The following is a 20235-nucleotide window of genomic DNA, read 5'->3' on the forward strand; positions in this document are numbered from 1 at the left end:
TCCCTTCTTTTTTTTTTTTTTTGAGACAGGGTTTCTCTCGAGACAGGGTTTCTCTGTGGCTTTGGAGCCTGTCCTGGCACTAGCTCTGTAGACCAGGCTGGTCTCGAACTCACAGAGATCCGCCTGCCTCTGCCTCCCGAGTGCTGGGATTAAAGGCGTGCGCCACCATCGCCCAGCCCCCAGTTTCCCTTCTTAACAGGAAAACTCTGCCCTGTAGCTGTGTTTAAACCAAAGGTTTGGGTTGACAGGCTTTCCTGCTGGGCTCTTTTCTGTTCTTCCTCATCACACTTACTCCTTTCAGATCTCTCTTTCTCTCCCTTCCTCCCTCCCTCCCTCTCTCCCCTCCCTTCCCCTTTTACTCTCCCCTCTCTCCCATTCCCACTTTCCTGGAGTCTTTTGGCTTTGATTTTCTGCCTATCTTCCTTCCCCAGTATTTTAGTTGATCTTTGTTTCCTGTCTTTAGGGTTGAGCACTAGGTACTGTGTTCTAGTTCTGCTGAGCTGTGTGTGTCGTCTTTAGGGACTATGGCACTCAGCTGTAGTTTTGACAGACTGCCGTAAGTCGATGTTTTTCCGTCACGTTTCTTGTGCAGTGTGGAAGCTGTTAGTGGTATCAGTCAGTTAAACCTCGTTCTGTACTTGGAGCAGTTTCCAGGGTGTTTTACTCGCATGTGTGCTGCAATGCCAGCATTATGTCAGTGCTGTTACTTTTTGAGACAGCGTCACAAGTGACTCACTATACAGCCAAAGCTGGACGGTCCCAAATTGCTCCTTCTGCTTCCACCTCCCCCAAGTGTTGGGGTTACAGTTATGTGTCACTGTGACTGACTTTATTTTTCCTTTAAACAATTGACTTTTCAGCTTTTATGTTGAAATTTTAAATTTATGTATCATTTTCCTAACACACAGAATACCCATATATCTTCTACCGAGATTCCTCGTTGTTACCATTTCAGAGCTGGTTAAGAGGGAGTTGTAAGGCAGAGGTCGTGGTAATGTCCGCCCGAGAAGGGGCAGCGAGAGCACAGGTTGAAGCAGGCTGAGTGTAATGAGACCCTGTCTCCGGAACAAAACAAAATACACTGCGAAGTGACAAAGCAAGGGCACAGCAGAGAGAGCGAGCTGCAGACACACATGACCTCCTTCCCTTTAATCGCTGTCCCTCAGCACAGGGACACCCCGTCATTGCATCACCGACACCACGACAGTCAGGAAGTTGGCAATCATTCCGTTAGCTCCAGCTTGCCGGCTCCATCTGCTAGTTGCTTCCTCGACTGTTCTTCATTGATCCAGTGCATAGATCTTACAGTTGGAGGATCATTTGGTTCACTGCCTCTGAGCTGCTTGAATCTGAAGTAGTTCTGAGTCTTTTTTTTTTTTTAATTAAGACTATTCTCTGACGATTTCTTATATCTACATAATGCATTTCTGAACCCTTCCTTCTTTAAAGCACCTCTGTTTATGTGTGTTATGATCCACTGAGTTTACAGAATACTTTGAGTTCTGTTTACGTGTGTGTGTACCTGTGTGTGTATGGGTGTGTGTATGTTGAGGCAGTGGCTGCGAAGTCTAGAATAGAGTGTCACAGGTGGTTGTGAGCCACCCGTGTGGGTGCTGGGAACTGAACTCCGGTATTCAGAAGAGCAATGCTCTTAGTTGCTGAGTGGCTGACCTTCCATTCAGAGTTTGTTAGGATTGCTTGCCTGAATGTGGATGTAGGGTTATTTCCCGGAGCATGGGCTTCTTAGCAGTAGCTATAGTACCAACCCCTCACATCTCCTAACCCCTAGTAACTCTTCACTAGGGTGGGGCCTGAGTTCCTCACCAGGAACGGAATGTTGATGAGGTCACCACAGCTGCTGTGAGTTAGTTCAGAAGTGCTCCTTACCTTCCAGCTCTCCGTTCCTTCTGCCTCCTCGTCTGCATCGGTCCCTGATTCCTAGAGGGGGCTGATAGAGATGCCTTTGTTTGGTTTTGGTTTTTCTAGTCAGGATTTCTCTGTGGCTTTGGAGCCTGTCCTGGAACTTGCTCGGTAGACCAGGCTGGCCTCATCTCACAGAGATCCACCTGCCTCTGCCTCCTGGGGTCTGAGATAACTTTTTTAAAAATAGTTTCTTTGAGGATCTTGTACAGTGAGTTTGACTGTATTCGCCCTTCTCCCATGTTCTACCTCCTTCCCTATCCTCCAGCTTTCTCTCCCCGCCCACATCAAGTCCAGTTTGTTCTGCGTGGGTGTGTGTGTGTGGGTGTGTGTGTGTGTAGCCTTCCCCTGGGTCACGGCTGACCTACAAGGGGTAACCCTGTTAGAACGGTTCCTCCCTCTCCCAGCAGGTATAACTTGCTAGTAACTCCTCTTGCTAGGTACGAGTGGAATTTCAAGTCCGCCTCCCCTCACCGTGATGGGGTTTGGTCTGGCTTGAGCTCGCACAGGGATGTCCCTGTTGTCACAGTCGCTGTGAGTTTGTGTGTGCGGCTCCCCTGTTGTGCTGGAGAACGGGTTCTTTGTATCCATTCACCGATTCTGGCTTTTACAGTCTTGCTTCTCCTTCCGCAATGATCCCTGGAGCCTTGGGAGGAGGGGTGCAGTCCAGATGTTCTGTTGAGGGCTGAGCGGTCTGCAGCCTCCTGTTCTCTCCACATTGTCAGTTGCTGTCTGTTAGTCACCGTCTTCTGCAGACAGGAGATTCTCTAACAGTAAGTCACTAGTTTAATGCTGTGCTCATTATTCGTAGCACACTGATAGTAGTTAGTTCTCCGCTAGGGCCTCCCGAGTGCTGGGATTAAAGGCACGCGCCACCACCACCCGGCTTGTTTTTTGTTTCTTAAGACGGTCCCACTGTGTCATTCTAGCTGGCCTAAAACTTTTATGTAGACCAGGCTGGCCTAGAACTCACAGAAATCTGCCTGTCTCTGTCTTTGCCTTTGCTTCCCGAGTGCTGGGATTAAAGGCTTGAGCCTTCACATCTGGCTTGGTAGAGATATTTCAAATGGGAATCTAAATACACCTGTGATTGAGGCTGGAGAGCGTCTGATCTTGACTTTCCCCCACTCCTTTCTCACTTAAAAACTGGTGATTTTCTGAGAGTCTCACAGAAGAGGTCACTCTAGTGCCTTGGCCAGAGAGGCGGCTCCTAGAGACCTGCGTGCATTCAGTTCCCAGCACCACAGGGGCCTCCCAGCTGCCTAGTACTGTGTTGCAGGGAGAGCCGCTACCTCTGGCCTCTGGGTGCTTGTAGTCACCAGGGGACACTCTTAAAAGTAATAAAAGTAAGTCTTTTAAAGAAAAAAGACTGCTAGCCTTGTTTATTCAAAGCGAGTCTCAGCACCCTTGAAACTTGTTTTTTCTCCAGCCGGTAGTTCTGCCCATTGTTCCTCAGAGTGACTCTGACCTCATTTATCCTCGCCCCAAGCTCCCAGAAACTCTCTGAATTGTGTTAAGACTGATCACCACAGCACACTTCGTACAGGAGGCTGGAAAGGTAGCTTGGTGTGAAGAGCACTGACTGCCCTTCTAGAGGACCCAATGGCAGCTCACAATTGTCTGTAATTCCAGAGGATCCCATGTCCTTTTCTGGTATCAGGCACCAGACATGTTCTGGGTACACAGACATACATGCAGGCAAAACACGAATACACATAAAATAAAATCAACAAGGGGCTGGAGAGATGTTCAGAGGTTAAGAGCACTGGCTGCTCTTTGAGGAGTCCTGAGTTCAGTTCCCAGGAACCACATGGTGGCTCACAACCATCTACAATGAGATCTGGTGCCCTCTTCTGATGTACAGGCAAACATGAGGACGGAACACTGTACACATAACAAAGTAACTCTTTAAAAAATCAACAAAAACAACCTTCCTGTAAAGACCAGGAAGAGATATTTTTTATTAGACTTCAGACCAAAATTAAGTAGAAACTTAGGTAATAAAAGAGAAAACAAACTTCTACAAGCTTCTTATATTGAGAAGACTAGAAGACCATAATCACCAAGTGAGCAGTGGTTTGTTGTTGTTTGTAATTTTTTGAGACAGGGTCTTGCTGCGTATCTTCAGCCGGCCTGGTTGTCTGGTCTTGAACTCATAGAAATCTGCCAGCCTCTGTCTCCTGTGCTACCATGTATGTACTACCGTGCCTGGTGGAGAACAGTTTTTCTTGTATTTTCGGTTATGAGACTAGCCCTCAGCAGCCAAGTCGTCTCTCCAGCCCAGGGCACAGTTTTTCGAGTAGGATTCTGTTACTGAGAATGGGATCCCTTCGCTGCTGTCCCTCACTGTAACCGAAGCTGGCCGTAAGCTTCTGTTCCTCCGGCTGCCTCTCGAGGGCTGAGATTGCAGGTCTTGCCATAGTTCCTGGCACAAAGGTTTGATCCTAAAAGCAGTCATAGTGGGATTAGGGCTGGAATGCATATTTAGCGGTGCAAGGGCCCTGAGGCTTCAATCCCCAGAACCACAAAATAAAAATGAACATTTGTGTTTTGGGAATATAAGCAGCAGACAGATGTCAGCCGAACCTAGTCTGTCCAATCCCAGGCCTCTCTTTTTGGTCCTAGTTCTGTTTTTATCATCCTAATGAAGTTTTTGTGACTTCTAAGATGTTCTCTTTATGTAGCAGTCTGTTCTTGTTGAGTGGTGTCGGTCTCAAACAGCTTGCCCTGGGCACCTCTCTGCTCTGTACCCTTTCTCTGTCATGCTGGTCCACTGGCTTGTGCGGATGGACATTGTGTTCATTAATGGATTAGTGTGAGGAATTAGTGATAATTACTTTCTTAGTCATGGGTGTGTTCCTGGGAGGGGCCCCCTGGAATAACAAAACAAGGTGGCCTCATGGTGTCTCATTTGGACACCCCCCACATCTGTTCTGACGGTCAGTGTAGCCTGCTTCCTTTCTGTAAAGGCAATATTTAGAGAGGAGCCTGAGAAGGCGACTGCTCTGGGTTTTACAGAGGTCGTGACAGACGAGAATAGGCGGGTTCAGAGTGGTATAGGCACAAACTATATTTATTTGTTTATTCTATCATTTATTTATAGTTGTCGGGCGGTGGTGGCTCATGCTTTTAATCTCAGCACTGAGGAGGCAGAGGCAGGTGGATCTCTGAGTTTGAGGCCAGCCTGGTTTACAAGAGTGAGTTCTAGGACAGCCAGGCTGCTACAGAGAGAAACCTTGTCTTGAAAAACCAAAAAAAAAAAAAAAAAAAAAAAAAAAGGTCATGTCAGGCCATGAGTGTGTGGGACTGCACTCCTGCTCTGACACACAGGTGAAAGGCAGAAGTAGTCTGCAGTAAGGGGTTTGGAAACCAGGAAGGATTAAACTTTGTTGTAGATCAGTGAAGCAACACTTTATAAAATTGCCCCTTTTATGGACAAAGAGAGATTGCATGTGTTAGCCTTTTGATTTGGTTCAACCTGGATTTAATAAGACAGTGACTGCCCCTCCCCATAGGATGGTTTAACTTCGTGAATTTTCAGCTTTATGATGGCACAGAAGATACCGACACAGTTGTTCCCAAGAAGTTTTCACTTTCAGTGTGTGGAGTTCAGTAGATTATACAGAATGCTGCTGCTGGGTTAGGGTTAGGTGCTGCTGTCTGGTGGGGCTGATGTTGGTGTTCTGACACAGGGCAGACACAGCCACACGGGGTTAGGTGGGCCAAGTGCATTTGACTTAATTTATTAAGGGTTTATTGAGGACTTAATTCACCATAGGGCTAGGAACATCTGCATTTTTATTACATTCGTTTATTGGTCTGAGAATATCTATATTTATCAATCTATTTAGGTAGATATATCTAAATATATATGTGTATATATATAGATAGATAGATAGATAGATAGTGTGTCACACTAATCAGCCAGTTAAATAGCTATTCCTATTTGCAAGCCATTCTGTAATACTCAGTTGTAAGGGCCTTTTTTTCATGTTATTTTTGTTTTGTTTTTTTGAGACAGGGTTTCTCTGTGTAGCCCTGGCTACTACTCTGTAGTTCCAGGAACTCACTCTGTAGACCAGGCTGGCCTTGAACTCAGAGATCTGCCTGCCTCTGCCACCTGAGTGCAGGGATTAAAAGTGTGAGCCACCATTGCCTGGCTGTAAGGATCGTTTATCAATAACAATTTTAACTTCTCCTTTCCTGAATGAGGAAGTTTAACTGTGAGGCAATTAAGACGAGCTTTTTTATGAACACACATTGCTTGGTTGCAAGTTGGTGACTTAAGTTTGAGAGTCTGCTTGCCTGGGCTGCTCTAGAGAGAGCACTTAGACACAGATATAGCCTTCACCTGGGCACATCTGGACATGCCCCTGCCTCCGTTAAGGTCTGGCTGCTGTGGACAAGTGCCAAAACAGCATGGCGGAGCAGGCTTGTCCTTGTCCCGCCACTGGCACTAAGGGCCCCGGGTCCTCTCTGGTGGATGTAGTCCTGCGTGTCTGCCTTCTGCTTGTGTGGCTTTGGCGCTTGAAGCTGCAGAATGGCCAGACTTCTGAAGTAACGTCCATCAGTTGATTGCCCGGAATGGCTGGAAATGAGACGCGGGCTCCCTGTGGGCTCCCACTGCCCTGAGCAACGGAGCGATGTTGGCCGTCACTGTGTGACTCTTGCATGCAGTCTTCTTGGAACTGGCCAACAGCTTCTGGGTGCTGGGGCTCTTTAAGCTTTCTAAAAACTGTAAACAACTTCAGTCAGCTTTGCAGAAGGAAGCTGTGGTTTCTGGTCTTCCTGTGCGCTCGTGTTTTTTCAGAGGGAGGGCTCAGCTTCTGGCCATATTTTTCAACCAGCTCAGAAGGGCTAGGAAATAGACGGCAACTGTCGGCAGAAGGGGAGGAACCAGGATTCCTCCAGAGGACTTCTCTGAGTGTCCCGGGAGATCTCCCATGGAGAACGAGGTAGGTTCATACCCAGTGTGAAAAACAAACGTCCGTGCTGCTTCCAGATGTGCTTGCACACTGGGACCCTGACCTGCTCTGGGCTGCTTCCCCAGGCTGAGGCTGGAAGAGCGTGTGCTGGAGGAGAGTGGTGGCAAGGTTTGGGCCTGCGTGTAAGGAGCTGGCTCATTCAGCTGAGGTCCAGGCTGTTGCACTCACTTGTCTAAAGGGATGAGAGGCCATGGGTTTTATGTCTTCCAGGGAAAATACTTCCTTGTGGACTTCTAGGCCATTGAATTCTAAGATCACAGTTGAAAAATGGTGGTGGGGAAAAGTTGAGAAAGTGAGGGACCTCAGATCTAGAACGCTGTGTGCCTGGAGTTTATCCATGAGTGCATAACAACTAGGCCACCAGCACGGACCCAGGCCCACCCCAGCATAGCCCTCTGCGGGTGTATCGGTAGAGCAGAAGGGTAGAGGAGGCAGAGATCCCCTTTGATCCCGTTCCTCTTGAACTCGGGAGTCCTGAGGTAGGGATGTATGCCCACTGGTCCATATGCCAAGGTTCTTCCATTTGTAGGGGCAGGAGTACTTACTCCTCCCCCCCTTTTCCTTTTCCAGGGTCTCACAGACAGCCTTTCCCCAGGCTGGTATTAGCTGAGGATGGCCTTGACCTTGTGATCTTCTGCCTCCACCTCCAGAGTGCTGTGATGGTAGACTTGTGCTGCCTCACCTGGTTTTTATGAAGTGCTGGGGATTTAACCAAGGGCTTTGGGTGACTGAGCTACATTCTCAGGCCTTAACTTTCTCAAGGCAGAGGTGTGGGGGGGGGAGCGAATCTGTCCCAGGTGTTACAGACAGCGCTTGAAGCTGGCTACTGTCTGTGAGGCAGCATGGTCAGTAGAAGGAGCTCCTTGTTTTTTGGGGTTTTGGGGGCAAGAGTTCACTGTGTAGTCCTGGCTGGCCTGGAACTCACAGAGGTTTCCTACTTCCAGAGTGCTGGGATTAAAGGCCCGTGCCAGGCTCCAACTAGGAATTTTGTTTGTTTTTTGTTTTTTCAAGACAGGGTTTCTCTGTGTAGTTTTGGAGACTGGAACTCGCTCTGTAGACCAGACTGGCCTTGAGCTCACAGAGATCTGCCTGTTTCTGCTGGGGTTAAGGGCATTCGCCAACACTGCCCAGCAGGAGTTTGTATAAGATGGAGCCTGGGCAGGATGAGATGTGGGAGGAGTGACAGATGGGATCAGCTCCTTCTGCTCTCCCTGCCTACCCAGAAGCCCCTTCTCAGCCGCTCACATTGACCCCTGAGCCTCTTGTCTCTTCTGGCCCCCATCCCTCCCAGGGCTACTCTGACTGTCTTCCGGTTAGATTAGGGAGGGACAGCACCTTCACTTTCGCTGTACTGTCCTGTTGTGTGGCATGTGCAAACATACATACGGCCTTTTGCTTTGGACATTGAGGTCATCTGTCCCCCCTCCCTCCCCCCTGACAGTTTCTCTGTGTTACAGCCCTGGCTAGCCTGGAACTCACTCTGTAGACCAGGCTGGCCGATCGTCCTGCCTTAACGTCCTAGTGCTGGGATTAAAGCTGGGCGTCACCACCACCCGAGGAAGTAGTGTTAGGATAAAATGAAGCCTACCAAATAGTTGATAGTGAAGATTAAATCACAAGTGCTTACAAAACTGTTGGCACCTTTTTGTACCTTCATTTACTCCTTCTGGATTGGGCTTGCTAGCACTTTGTCCAGATAATATGCTGAGTTTAGGACTTCATACTGAACCTGTTGGACTCTGGCGTCCAAACACCGAGAAGGAGTCGCCCCCAGACACCATCTCACACACCACAGCCGATGCAAAAACATGAGGATTTTATTAATTCTGTCATGACAGGGTCCCCCAGCATTCGGGAAGCCGAGGGACCTCGAATAGCGGGTACAGTCTACTTTTAAAGGGGCCACAGAAGCAAGGGGGGTTGTTCTTTGACTATTCTGATTGGCTTATTTGAAAGGGCTATTACCAAAAATTGACTGGAGAGCTGTTGCCAGATCAGATGAGGTAAGAGGTCATTTTGACCTCGTTTCCCAGGGGACCGAACCAAAGCATACGTATATGAGTAATTGTTCAGGAACTGAGTATGTGCGAGTGTAGCTGTTAGGTCCTTGGTTCCCAGGGGAGGAGGGGAAGCACTATGGCACAGAGGCTGAAAGGATTCAGAATTGTCAAAAATGGCTTCAGGATTGTCTTAAAGTCTTACAAACCCAGTTAAAATATGTGGCTGTATTATTTACTTCTGTCCGCAAAGAAAGAACTCACTTTCCAGGAGTCTTTTCATGGATGTGTGTGTGTGTGTGTGTGTGTGTGTGTGTGTGTGTGTGAAGATCAGAGTGAGTTAGTTTCAGAGATCTGTGTACTTTTGATATAGGATCTCCCTATGTACCCCAGGCAGGCATCAAACTCAAGGTCCTCTTGCTTCCAAGTGCCAGTGTCACAAGCTGTACCAGCATCGTGGGGTGTGCTGCCATGGTTCTCTGGGTAGCTGTGATGGTTCTGTGGTGGTGGTTTTTAGGTTTCTAGCCACGTCCTCCCTCCCCCACACACACCTTTTTTTCTTTCTGTGGCACTAGAGAGTAAAGCGGTTTCATGTTTGCTGGTGAGGTAGTAACTGTGCTGCTGAGCTACAAGCCTATTCTCGTTTCCAACTTGAACTATTTTTGGCTAAGATGGCCAATAGTGAAAAAATATTGTCAGGATCCAAGGGGCTTTTTCAGGGAGAATCTAGAACACTTTGGGCAATGTGCCGAGGACTTGATTCCTGTGTGCTGTGTTCCTTTTTCCAGCTGTGTGTTTCGGACCCTGGCTTGCCTCTTCAGCCCCGAGGACTCAGTTTCTACAGGAAAGACTTGGTCTGGAAGTCTTGCCCTGTGCTGGGATTCCACTCACCTTGCTGCTCTTCTGGGTCCAATAACACAGTGAATGAATAATAGCAGTTGCTAAATCTGCCTTTTAATCTCTGTGTATTGATCTGCAGGACATCACAACAAATTAATGACTCTATGATCATTTTGGGATCTTAACTCCATACATCAAAATATTAATTGTCTTTATTTATTTATTTGGGTTTTTTTGAGACAGGATTCCTCTGTGTTGTCCGGTCTGTCCTGGAATTTACCATGTAGACCACGCTGGCCTTGAACTCACAAAGATTCTCCTGTCTCTGTGCCACCAGGCCCAGATCATTGACTTTCTAGACAGGATTTTCTTTTGCATGTCCGTGTTAAGAGCTGGTGTGGTGGCTCTCAGCTATAATCGCGGCACTCAGAAGTCTGAAGCAGGAAAGTTGGCGCAATTCTGTTCTCAGCCAGCCTGAGCTACAGTACAAACTGACTTGAAAAGAAACCAACTGAAAATAGGCTGATAAACAAGCCGGTAAAACAAAAAACAGCTTCAGATCTGAGCTGCACCCTCCCCTCCTTTCCCCGTGTAATACTGGGGATGGAATCTAGTGGTTCTCTCGTGCTAGACAGGAGCTCTGCTGGCCTGGTGAACCCTCAGCATGGTGTTTTATTTTGAGATCCAGTCTGACCTTGATCTTGCATTCTTCCCTCCTTGTTCAGGAGCGTCTTTGTTTCTGGGATGTCTGAATGCTGTCCTCCCAACCTGCTGTCTTAGCTGGGAGCTGAGGCAGCACTAACGTTGGTCAGTCACTCTATCGAGATGTCACAGTGATGCCTGCAGAGGACCTTCTCAGTCTCAGTGTTCTACATTGTAAACGAATTACAATCATTTGAGGCATTGGAGAAAAAGAAGAGCGTGCAGAACTTGTACCCAGGCTCAGCTCCAGGGTCTCCCTTCACACAGGGTTGTCCCTGTCTACACAGCTGCACTGAAGGTGGATGCTCGAGACTGATGGCAGTACTAAGCCCGGTGTCTGTCTAGACCTTTCCCTGTGCTGAAATTCTGTGTATAAGAGATGAGCACTAGATATTACTGTGTAATAATTGTAACACTGTCCTGCAGTAAACGTATTCCAAACTTACGAATTGTTAATTTCTGGAGTTCTCCATCTAATCCTTACCAGTCACAGTCGACTGTGGGTAACTGAAATCTAGGAAAGTGAGGCGATGGATGGGGAGTGGGAGCGGGGGCGGTTGTTGCAATCCGTGGTGTCTGTGCTTCCTTAGACCCGAAGGCCCAAGTCCAAGAGGCACTGGAGTTGCCTCCACATGACTCAGGCTTCGGATTTAGGGATTGCGCTTTCTTTGGCTAGTTTGTGAGTGGACCAAGGGTGACATTGCTTCCATTCAGCTCTCCTTGTTCCTTACCGCTTAGGGTAGCACAAAAACAGGGTGGTTTAACATCACAGTAGGCCTTCAGCGTCTGCTCAGCTGCTGCTGTTTTGGCTAGAGTTTAGTTTCTCTTGCTTTGCTCCTGTCCTAATTTTTCTGCTTCACTATAGCCCTCTCAAGGGCAGAGACTATTCTGTCCACAGCCTTTTTGGACTGCTGATCTGGTAGGCCCATAAAAATAAAGGGTCTGCATAGGGGTTTATTATTTATTGGAGCCTGTACTGATTACTTACAAGCCACATACTGGATGCTGGAGGTCACGCAAGCTGCCAGAGGCAGGGCTGGGCATACAGCTCAGTGGTAGGGCACTTGGCTGGGCATGTGCAGAACTGAAGGAATGGACTCTCAGACAGTGAGGGGCATATTTAGGGGCATCGGGCTGGCCTCGTTTCTTTGCCTTGTAGAGTTCTAGCCAGTGTCGCCTCATTATAGTCTGTCTTTTGGGCTGGGATTACAAGACACACCCAGGGTTCTTGCCAACACAGATTCTGTTTTATGAGCTACGTATCGCTGTTAGAGTCACAGTGAAAGTGGCCTGTTGATTTGGTGAGAGCTTCTTGGTTAGAGATTGATCTTGGCAAACTTCTGGTTTCACAGTTGGTTTCCTGTTGCTTCCTTGTGTAATTTAGTACTGAGCTGGACTAACAGACAGCTTCTGGAAGCCCTGACTGACAGCTGAGCCGCCTGTGTATGGGAGCCAGCCTTCGGTCACTGTCCGCTACACAGAACTGCTGTGGAGAGAAGGCGCTGTGAGGCTGCAGGGGGAGTGGGTGGGGACGGACACTCTGTCCTGACCAGAGTGAGGTACTGTGCCTGTGCTTGGTGCTTCTGGAGGGTCAGGTTTATGGACCATGAGCAGGTGGATGTTTAAGAACTCAGGAAGAAGCAGTCAGGAATACACATTTGGTGTAATCGGAGTACCGTCTGGTCACAGGTAGTGCCATGGTGAAGAAATCACAGCTCTCTTCACCGGGGAGATGAAACATGACTTATACGTTGTTCAAATGTGTCACTACGTTTGGGGGTCATCTCTAGCCCACAGTTCACTGTCAGGTTGTCTGATGAGTCTCAAATTACCATTTCCCACTGTTCTCCCGTACGAACCCCACACTGAGGTCATCCTGTCCAAGTGCCCCTGCCCTGTCCACCTCTTGTCTAAACTCACCTTGGGCCTGAAAGAAAGCCTGTGGGAGCTTGAGGAGAATGAAATGGAAGGGTCCCAAAGATGGCCTGACTTAACGTATCTCAGAGACTCTTCTAGAAGTGCTTTCTGTCCTCTCTGGTGTTTGTCATCTTCTATGGATCTCGGTTCTCATGACTTTGTGTGTGTTTACATCTTTCCATAGTTTAGGAGTGGGCAGCGGTAGGCAGCAGTTCTTCATCCTTCTCAAGAATGTACTGTTTCTGGTGCCCCCTTCTGGCCTGCGAGCATACAGACAGACAGAATATTGTATATATAATAAATAAATATTTTTTAAAAAAAAGAATGTACTGTTACGCCTTTAATCCCAGTACTCGGGAGGCAGAGGCAGGCGGATCTCTGTGAGTTCGAGACCAGCCTGGTCTACAAGAGCTATTTCCAGGACAGCCTCCAAAACCAAAGAGAAACCCTGTCTCGAAAAACCAAAAAAAAAAAAAAAAAAAGTACTGTTATGAAATATAGTTTTTTTTCAACGGAGGGGCATGGGATATAGCTCACATGATATAGTCCCTGCTCAGCAGGAGCAAAGCCCTGGGTTCTGTTTTTAGCACTGCAGAAAAACAAAAAAGGGCATTGTGGTGCAAACCTGTAATCCTAGCACTCGCGCTTGGGAGCTGGAGACAGGATGTAAGCTCAGAGTTCTCAGCTATACAGTGAGTTGGAAGCCAGCCTGAGCTACAGGAGACCCTATCTCAAAAGCAGCTGAGGTTCCTGTGCTCATCATGGAGCTCCAGCTGTTATAGTTCCTAGCATCTTATTTCACCCTTCAGCACGGCAGCCAAAAGCTGCCGTGTGTGTGTGTGTGTGTGTGTGTGTGTGTGTGTGTGTGTGTAGCCAATGAGAGAATCAGCCCACGTGAGTGGAAATACTTTAGAGCTCTGGCCACATTCTTACTCTCCCTCGGTGCAAGGATACAGAGGTGGGTAGATGCTGGCCCCTCTTTATTACTCAGTCTGTGGTCTGAAGCTTTGACCCAGGCTATAAAGAGCATTTGAACAAGAGATGGGTTGTCAAGTAAAACTTATTTACAATGTATCAGATCATCACTCAGCTTTCTACAGCGTGCTCACAAACTGCTCTTGATGACTGGCAGAGGCTCATTTAGAGACAGTAGAGCTCAGCTGACTGTCTTGTGTGGGAAGCAGGGTAACTCAGACCACATCAGAGCAGGTGAGGGTTGAGCCTGAGGTCCTGAGTTGGCGGGGGCTTGTGGGGAGAGCGGGCGCTGTGGCAGTGAGCGCGCAGCTCTAGCACCAGGGCTGTTTTGACTGCTGAGCGGGCTTCCTGGATCTGTGTCCATTTCAGTGGACCAGTGGAATAAACCCAGATGTCAAAGGGTCAAGGATGTGAAGCCAAGGGGCAGGGAAGCTGTCCATGGCAGGAGGCAGCAGCCGCAGGAAGGGTGTCAGGGTGGGTTTCTGAGGCTGGGGCTGGGTGGATCTTGTTTGCTTGTTGGTTTCTTGCCCAGTGCCAGAGAGCTGAGCCTGAGAATGAGGCTGGGGAGCAGCCCCCATGTAGGGTCTTCTGAGAGGGAGCCCTGGACCCTGTGAGTCCTGTCTGATAATTTAGTCTGTACATTTTCTGTTTGTTTGTTTGTTTGTTTGGGGAGTACGGGGAAGGCAGAGCTGAGCCCGCTGTGGTCTCTCAGCTGCTGTCTACTGCACTGGAGAGAAAACAGCTAGGACGTCCTTTGCTTTCTTGCATTGCTCATGGCTTTGGTTTCTGTGACCTCCTGCAGAGGACACATTGAAGTGTCTTGGTTTCTTGAGTGAAGAAATGGCTGGCAGTGCCATCTTTCCGCAGAGCTGGGGATAGCTTCTGATTGTGGTCATGGTAGGAAATACTAGGTTTGCTTCCCCGCTCCCTAGCTCACAAGTCCTTTTTGATTACATGTAGGGTTTGTCTTCAAAGCCCTGGTACTAACCTCACATCCAGCAGGATGTGGGGCTGTGAGTGTAGGTGGCCAACTTGGAGCTCTAGCAGAGTGAAGGAGCCACGCGAGTCCCTAGTCTGGCGTGAACTTCTTGGAGCTCATTTGCCCCTGACTGTGGAAACGCCTTTGTGGGTGGCAGCCCCTGCATACTTGCTGTCTCAGAGCCGTGATGACCTGGCCCACACAGAGCTGGGAAGTGTTGGAGCTCTGCTGTGCTGCTGTCTTCTGGGGACTGTCCCCTGCCTGTCTTCACGCCAGTGAGAGTTGCCATCCGAGTGTTAGAGGAGCCATAACAGGCTATTCTGTCCTCCGTGCTGTGTCTGCTTGGACACTACCCTCCCAGGCGTGTGAGCTAGCGTAGAGCCGTGCCGCAGCCTCGTGTGCTCTTGGTCCTCCCTCACAGGCTGCTGTGGCCAGTCCCCGTTTTCATGGCGACTGTGCTAATGGTTTTGGGCACTTCTGTTTGTTAGTAGATACAGCACAAATGTGTGAATAATGAACTCCAATCATTGCCGTTTCTGCCTGCAGCCTGGAATTGTGTCGCCATTTAAACGAGTATTCCTAAAAGGTGAAAAGAGTAGAGATAAGAAAGCCCATGAGAAGGTGACAGAGAGGCGCCCTCTGCACACTGTGGTGTTGTCATTACCTGAGCGCGTCGAGCCAGACAGACTGCTGAGCGACTATATTGAGAAGGAGGTGAAGGTAAGTTATCGTGGGCCACAGGGCACTCCTGCCAAACAGCCCATTGCCAGCTCCACACAGGTGCCTTAGCCTGTGCCCTACTGCTTTCTTGCCTCGGGATAATAACTGGAAACCCCCAAACCAGCCCATCCTTAACTCTGGTTTCTGATCCTTTGTGGTAGTGTGCCACTTTGTCTCTTGAAAAGGCTTGTAGAACAGGGAAACCATGGCTTCCCCATTTGCAGAAGACGGCTTGTGCTTGTTCTGGGCCCAGGAGCCATTTGCGTATTCAGGGCCCAGACCCTTAGCCTGACTGCTTGATGTCTTATATCTCAGGGAGACCGGCCAGGCTGTGTGATGACCCCTAGAATGGAAATAAATTAATAAAAATATATGAAGCTGTAAGCTCAGAGAGAGCAGGAGGGGTGACAGGCTGTGGGAACCCATGAATGGAAAGAAGGAAGCCAGTGGAGGTGAGGGACGATAGAGACAAAAAGGGACCTTGCTCAACACTTTATACCGTCACAAAAGTCAACTTAGAGGGGACTGTGGGTTTAAGTGTCCACTTCTAAAACTGGTAAGGGCATTGCAGAGGAACAGAAAACAATTCATGGTGTCAGGTTAGGCAGAGTTCTTAGATGACACCAGAAAGAAAAACTGGTCATCCAGACTTTCAAAATGCAAATACCTCAGCCTGTATGTGAGGATAAAATAGCAGTAGAATGTCTCCTTAGTGTTCACAGGACCCTGGGGTCTGTCCTCATACCACAAAAGAAAAGATGAGAAGACATACTACAGACAGAAAGGAAATATTTGGAACCATGTATCTGAACAAGACTAGTATCTAGAATCCCTTTCCAGATTCAGTGTCAAAGCAGTCCAGCTGGATCCTGCAGGGAAGGGCATATGGGAAGTGGTATTTAGGGATGAAAGGATGCCTAAGTCTAGCCATCATGGAGGTGCTGACAAAAGCCGCAGTGACTATCAGCACACTGCTAACAAAATGCCAAAAATAAAACAGTGGCAACACCCGGTAACTCTGAGGATACAGAGCACGGGCTCACATCCTGATGTCACAAGGGAGTCTGCGCTTTCTTAAAACCTCAATATTAGCTATTAGCTACTCAACACTTGCATTTCTAAGCCTTTTATCCCACTGAGCTGCATGATTTTATTGGTATGAAAATGGTATCTGCATATTCAGAGTAGTTTTTACAAGCACGTGTGTATGTGTGCCTGTGCACATGTGTGTGAGTCAGTGTCAGAAGCAGGTGGCTCTCCATGAGTCAAAGCCAGCCTAATCTACTTAGGAAGTTCCAGGCTACCTCAGGGTACATAGTGACCTTATCTCCAAAACAAACAAAAATAAATGAAAGCTTAGGTATAGCTGGGTAAGGTGGTGATTCCAGCTGCTCAAGAGAATGAGGAGAGGATCACTTGAGCCCAAGAGTTCAAGGCTATCCTGGGCAGAGGGGAAAGAAATGATTATTGGTAATAATATTAATTTAAAGTAGCAAATAACCAGCTGGTCACCATGGCACACACCTTTATTCCCAGCACTTGGAAGGCAGAAGTAGATGGATCCCTGAGTTGGAGACCAGCATGGTCTACACAGTGAGTTCCAGGACAGCCAGGGCTACACAGAAAAACCCTGTCTCAAAAAAAAAAAAAACAAAAGCCAACTAAATTATTCAGTAAATAAAATGGTAAATAACACAGGCAAGTAAAAAGAAAACAAAAACAAACAAAAAACAGGCAGTGCATGAGCAAGACTAATTCCTGAACAGTGCAGCAAGATGTAGATGAACCGGGCAGTGGTGGCGCACACCTTTAATCCCAGCACTCGGGAGGTGGATCTCTGAGTTTGAGGCCAGCCTAGTCTACAAAGCTAGTCCTAGGACAGGCTCCAAAAGCTACAGAGAAACCCTGTCTCAAAAAAGAAAAAAGAAAAAGATGTGTAGATGGCAGAACTCTGAGAAATGGGTAGATTAAAGGGGAAGTAGGGACTGGGCATAGTGACTCAGACCTCTAACCCCAGCTCTTGGAAGGCAGAGGTAGGCAGATATGAGTTTGAGGAGACCATCATGGTCTACATAGTGAGTTTTGGACCAGCCGGGGCTACATAGTGAGATCCTGTTTCAAAAGGCTTTGTTGGGGGACTCATGATGTAATTGAAAACTGGAAGATGTTTTAAAATGATCAGTGAAAACTAGCAGTATAAACTCATTTTTAAAAATGGGCATGTGCCAGAAGGTAAGCTTTAGCAAGGTTAGTGTGGCTTATAAGATTGGCTGGGCTGGTGGTCTTCATATTAGTCTACACACAACTGGGCTTTTTAGTTATGCACATTTGTTACTCTAACAAATACGCCCGTGGCAAGGAATTTCTTTTTACTCCAGTGGGCTGCCTATTTTTTTTTTTTTTTTTTTTGTTTTTTTTTGAGACAGGATTTCTCTAGAGCTTTGGAAGCTGTCCTGAAACTCACTCTGTAGACCAGGATGGACTCAAACTCACAGAGATCTGCCTGCCTCTGCCTCCCGAGTGCTGGGATTAAAGGTGTGCGCCACCATCGCCCAGCACCAGTGTGGTTCTTTAGGGAACTATTTAGGTTTGTGAGTGCTAGGTCCACACAGCAGCCGTGTTTACCATCTTCACAGATGTTCTTGCATAACGCTCACAAAACCATTTCCATCCCATGCTGACCTCTGGCTTGTGTTGGTGTGCCGCTCACTCGTGGGGCATGGGTATCTGAGTGGACCCCAGGCCTGCGATACGACTTTCATTCTCTGCGTGTCCCACAGGCAGCTGGACTGGCTTTGCGTCACCACTTTGCTCTGCAGTTTCGGGCTGAGATTGTTTTGAGGCAAGGACTCACTATGTAATCTTGGTTGGCTTGGAACTCACAGAAGTCCTCCTGCTTCTGCCTCCCAAGTGGGATTAAAGGCATATACCACCATGTCTGGCTAGATACAATATTAGCAGAATTAATCTTTTTTTTTTTTTTTTTTTGGTTTGTCGAGACAGGGTTTCTCTGTGGTTTTGGAGCCTGTCCTGGAGCTAGCTCTTGTAGACCAGGCTGGTCTCGAACTCACAGAGATCTGCCTGCCTCTGCCTCCCAAGTGCTGGGATTAAAGGCGTGCGCCACCACCCAGTTTAGCAGAATTAATCTTGAGTGTGTGCTCACATATATGTATGTGTTCATGTGAGTGTGTGCGTGTGTATGGAAGTCAGACAGCGACCTTAGACGTTGATCTCTCATTGTTTGCCTCTTTGTACTCCAGTGAGCTTGTAGAAATTTTCCGTTCTCACCTCCCATCTTGCCATAGAATCCCTGGAGTTATTACTCCCTGTTAGATGTAGCTTCTGGAGATTTTAACTCAGGCTCATGTTTGCATGACAAATGTTTTTGCCTACTGAACCATCTTCCCAGCCCCGTAGTCCAGAAAGCCCTTGAACTACTGACTGTGCTTTCGCCTCTTGAGTGCTGGAATTACTGGTCTACTCCACCATGTCCTGCCTGAAACACCCTTCGGCCCCCATTCCTTTCTCCAACATTCAGTAGAATTTATGATGAACTTTTCTGAATCTGGCTCTTGGTTGTTACCGAGTCTGCTTCTTTAATAGATCATTGGGATGTTCGGATTGTGTGTTTATTTTCCTGTGAGCTCCTCCTTTGGTAGATTGTTTCTACAAGCAGACATTGTATGCGGGCCTCTTTTAAAGGTAAGGTGTATTTACCACCCAGATGTGGTCACTGGATGGATCTTGCGTAGGAGCTGAAGGATGTGCAGTCTGCTGTTGCTGGGTGGTGTTGACTGTAGCTGGCAGGCACAGTCCATTGAGTGATGGTGCTGAGTACAGCTCTGTCCCTCTGATTGCTGGGGGGCCAAGAGTCAGGACATGTGAATGTGTGTGTATATCTGTGGAAAGGCCAGAGGTCAACATCAGATGCCTTCCTTCATTGCTGCCCATGTTACTTCTCCGAAACAGCATCTCTCACTTGTCCTGGAGCTGATCTGGCTCGCCTGACTGGCCAGCAAGCCTCAGTGACCTCCTGTGCCTGCCTCCTCAGCTGGAGTACCAGAGTATTCTTCCTCAGGGGTGCTGGGGACAGAACTCAGATCCTCAAGCCTGCACAGTAAGCTCTTAGCTACTGAGCGTTTCTCCAGCTCCCTTCTGATCTTCTGCATCTGTCCACTTTTTTTTTTTTTTTTTTTTGGTTTTTCGAGACAGGGTTTCTCTGTGGCTTTGGAGCCTGTCCTGGAACTAGCTCTTGTAGACCAGGCTGGTCTCGAACTCACAGAGATCCGCCTGCCTCTGCCTCCCGATTGCTGGGATTAAAGGCATGCGCCACCACCGCCCAGCTGTTTTTTGGTTTTTCAAGACAAGGTTTTTCTGTGTAGCCTTGGCTGACCTGGAACTCACTCTGTAGACCAGGTTGGTCTCGAACTCACAGAGATCCACCTACCTTGGCCTCCCAAGTGCTGGGACTAAAGGTATATGTCACCAATGACATATACCCCCTGGCAGTTTTCTTGTTGTGATGAAGAGAGCCCCTTTCCCGGGCTCTTTATGTGCTGGACCAGAAACTAGAAGTTCAATTTTACTCCCCTTTAAATAAAGAATCTTAAATATATGAATTAGTAAATGAGAAATGTTTAGTCCAGGGATTCTCTTCTATGGAGGAATGTATTGGTAGGCTGTCGGTTCATAAGAACTGGACATGGAGGGTTACCTGGGTTGTAGAAATTTGCCATGACTCAAACTGCTGCTGGGTGCTACAGACACGCGTTGTGACCAGGCGACTCTGGACTCTGCTGCCATGCCTCTTCTATGCCATAATGGAGTGAATCCTTCAACTTCTGTGCACCTGAAGAAGGAGCTCCAGAGATGAGAACTGACCCTGCAGGAGTCACCTAGATAAGCTCCCGTTAGTTCAGGTGTGGACTCTGAACTCTGGGAGTCAGTTCTGCCTCTCGGGTGCTTATGAAGCCATTGAGGTAGCCCCCAGTGAGGCAGCTCCCCAGTGAGGTAGACCCCCAGTGAGGCAGCCCCCCAGTGAGGTGGATCCTCAGTGAGGCGGCTTCCCAGTGAGGTAACTCTGGGGTAGAAACCCTTGCTTTGCCAGACTGATGGTCTGAGATTGATCCCTAGAACCAGCAGTGGAAGGAGTAAGAACTATCTCCCAAAAGTTATGATCAGCACACATGTACCATGGTGT

General features: G+C 48.1%; 1 protein-coding gene across 3 annotated transcripts in view; it reads left to right on the plus strand.

The window, feature by feature from the left end:
- Nucleotides 1-20235, plus strand: part of Ccm2 (CCM2 scaffold protein) — a 48739-nt gene that overhangs the window by 12452 nt on the left and 16052 nt on the right. Inside the window, exons 1-2 of one of the 3 annotated variants that reach the window (XM_050140832.1) lie at nucleotides 6724-6875; nucleotides 14862-15035. The exons of 1 other annotated variant lie outside the window; for it this stretch is intronic. In XM_050140832.1, coding sequence (XP_049996789.1) covers nucleotides 6864-6875; nucleotides 14862-15035 — 186 coding nt within the window. In that variant the 5' untranslated portion in view covers nucleotides 6724-6863. Of the gene's footprint in view, nucleotides 1-6723; nucleotides 6876-14861; nucleotides 15036-20235 lie in introns of those variants that run through there. One more of the 3 variants, XM_050140831.1, reaches the window with a different exon arrangement.

Source organism: Alexandromys fortis, unplaced genomic scaffold (genome assembly GCF_014885135.2).
Source record: "Alexandromys fortis isolate MF-2015 unplaced genomic scaffold, M_Fortis_MF-2015_v1.1 scaffold_7, whole genome shotgun sequence".
NCBI lineage: Eukaryota > Metazoa > Chordata > Mammalia > Rodentia > Cricetidae > Alexandromys > Alexandromys fortis.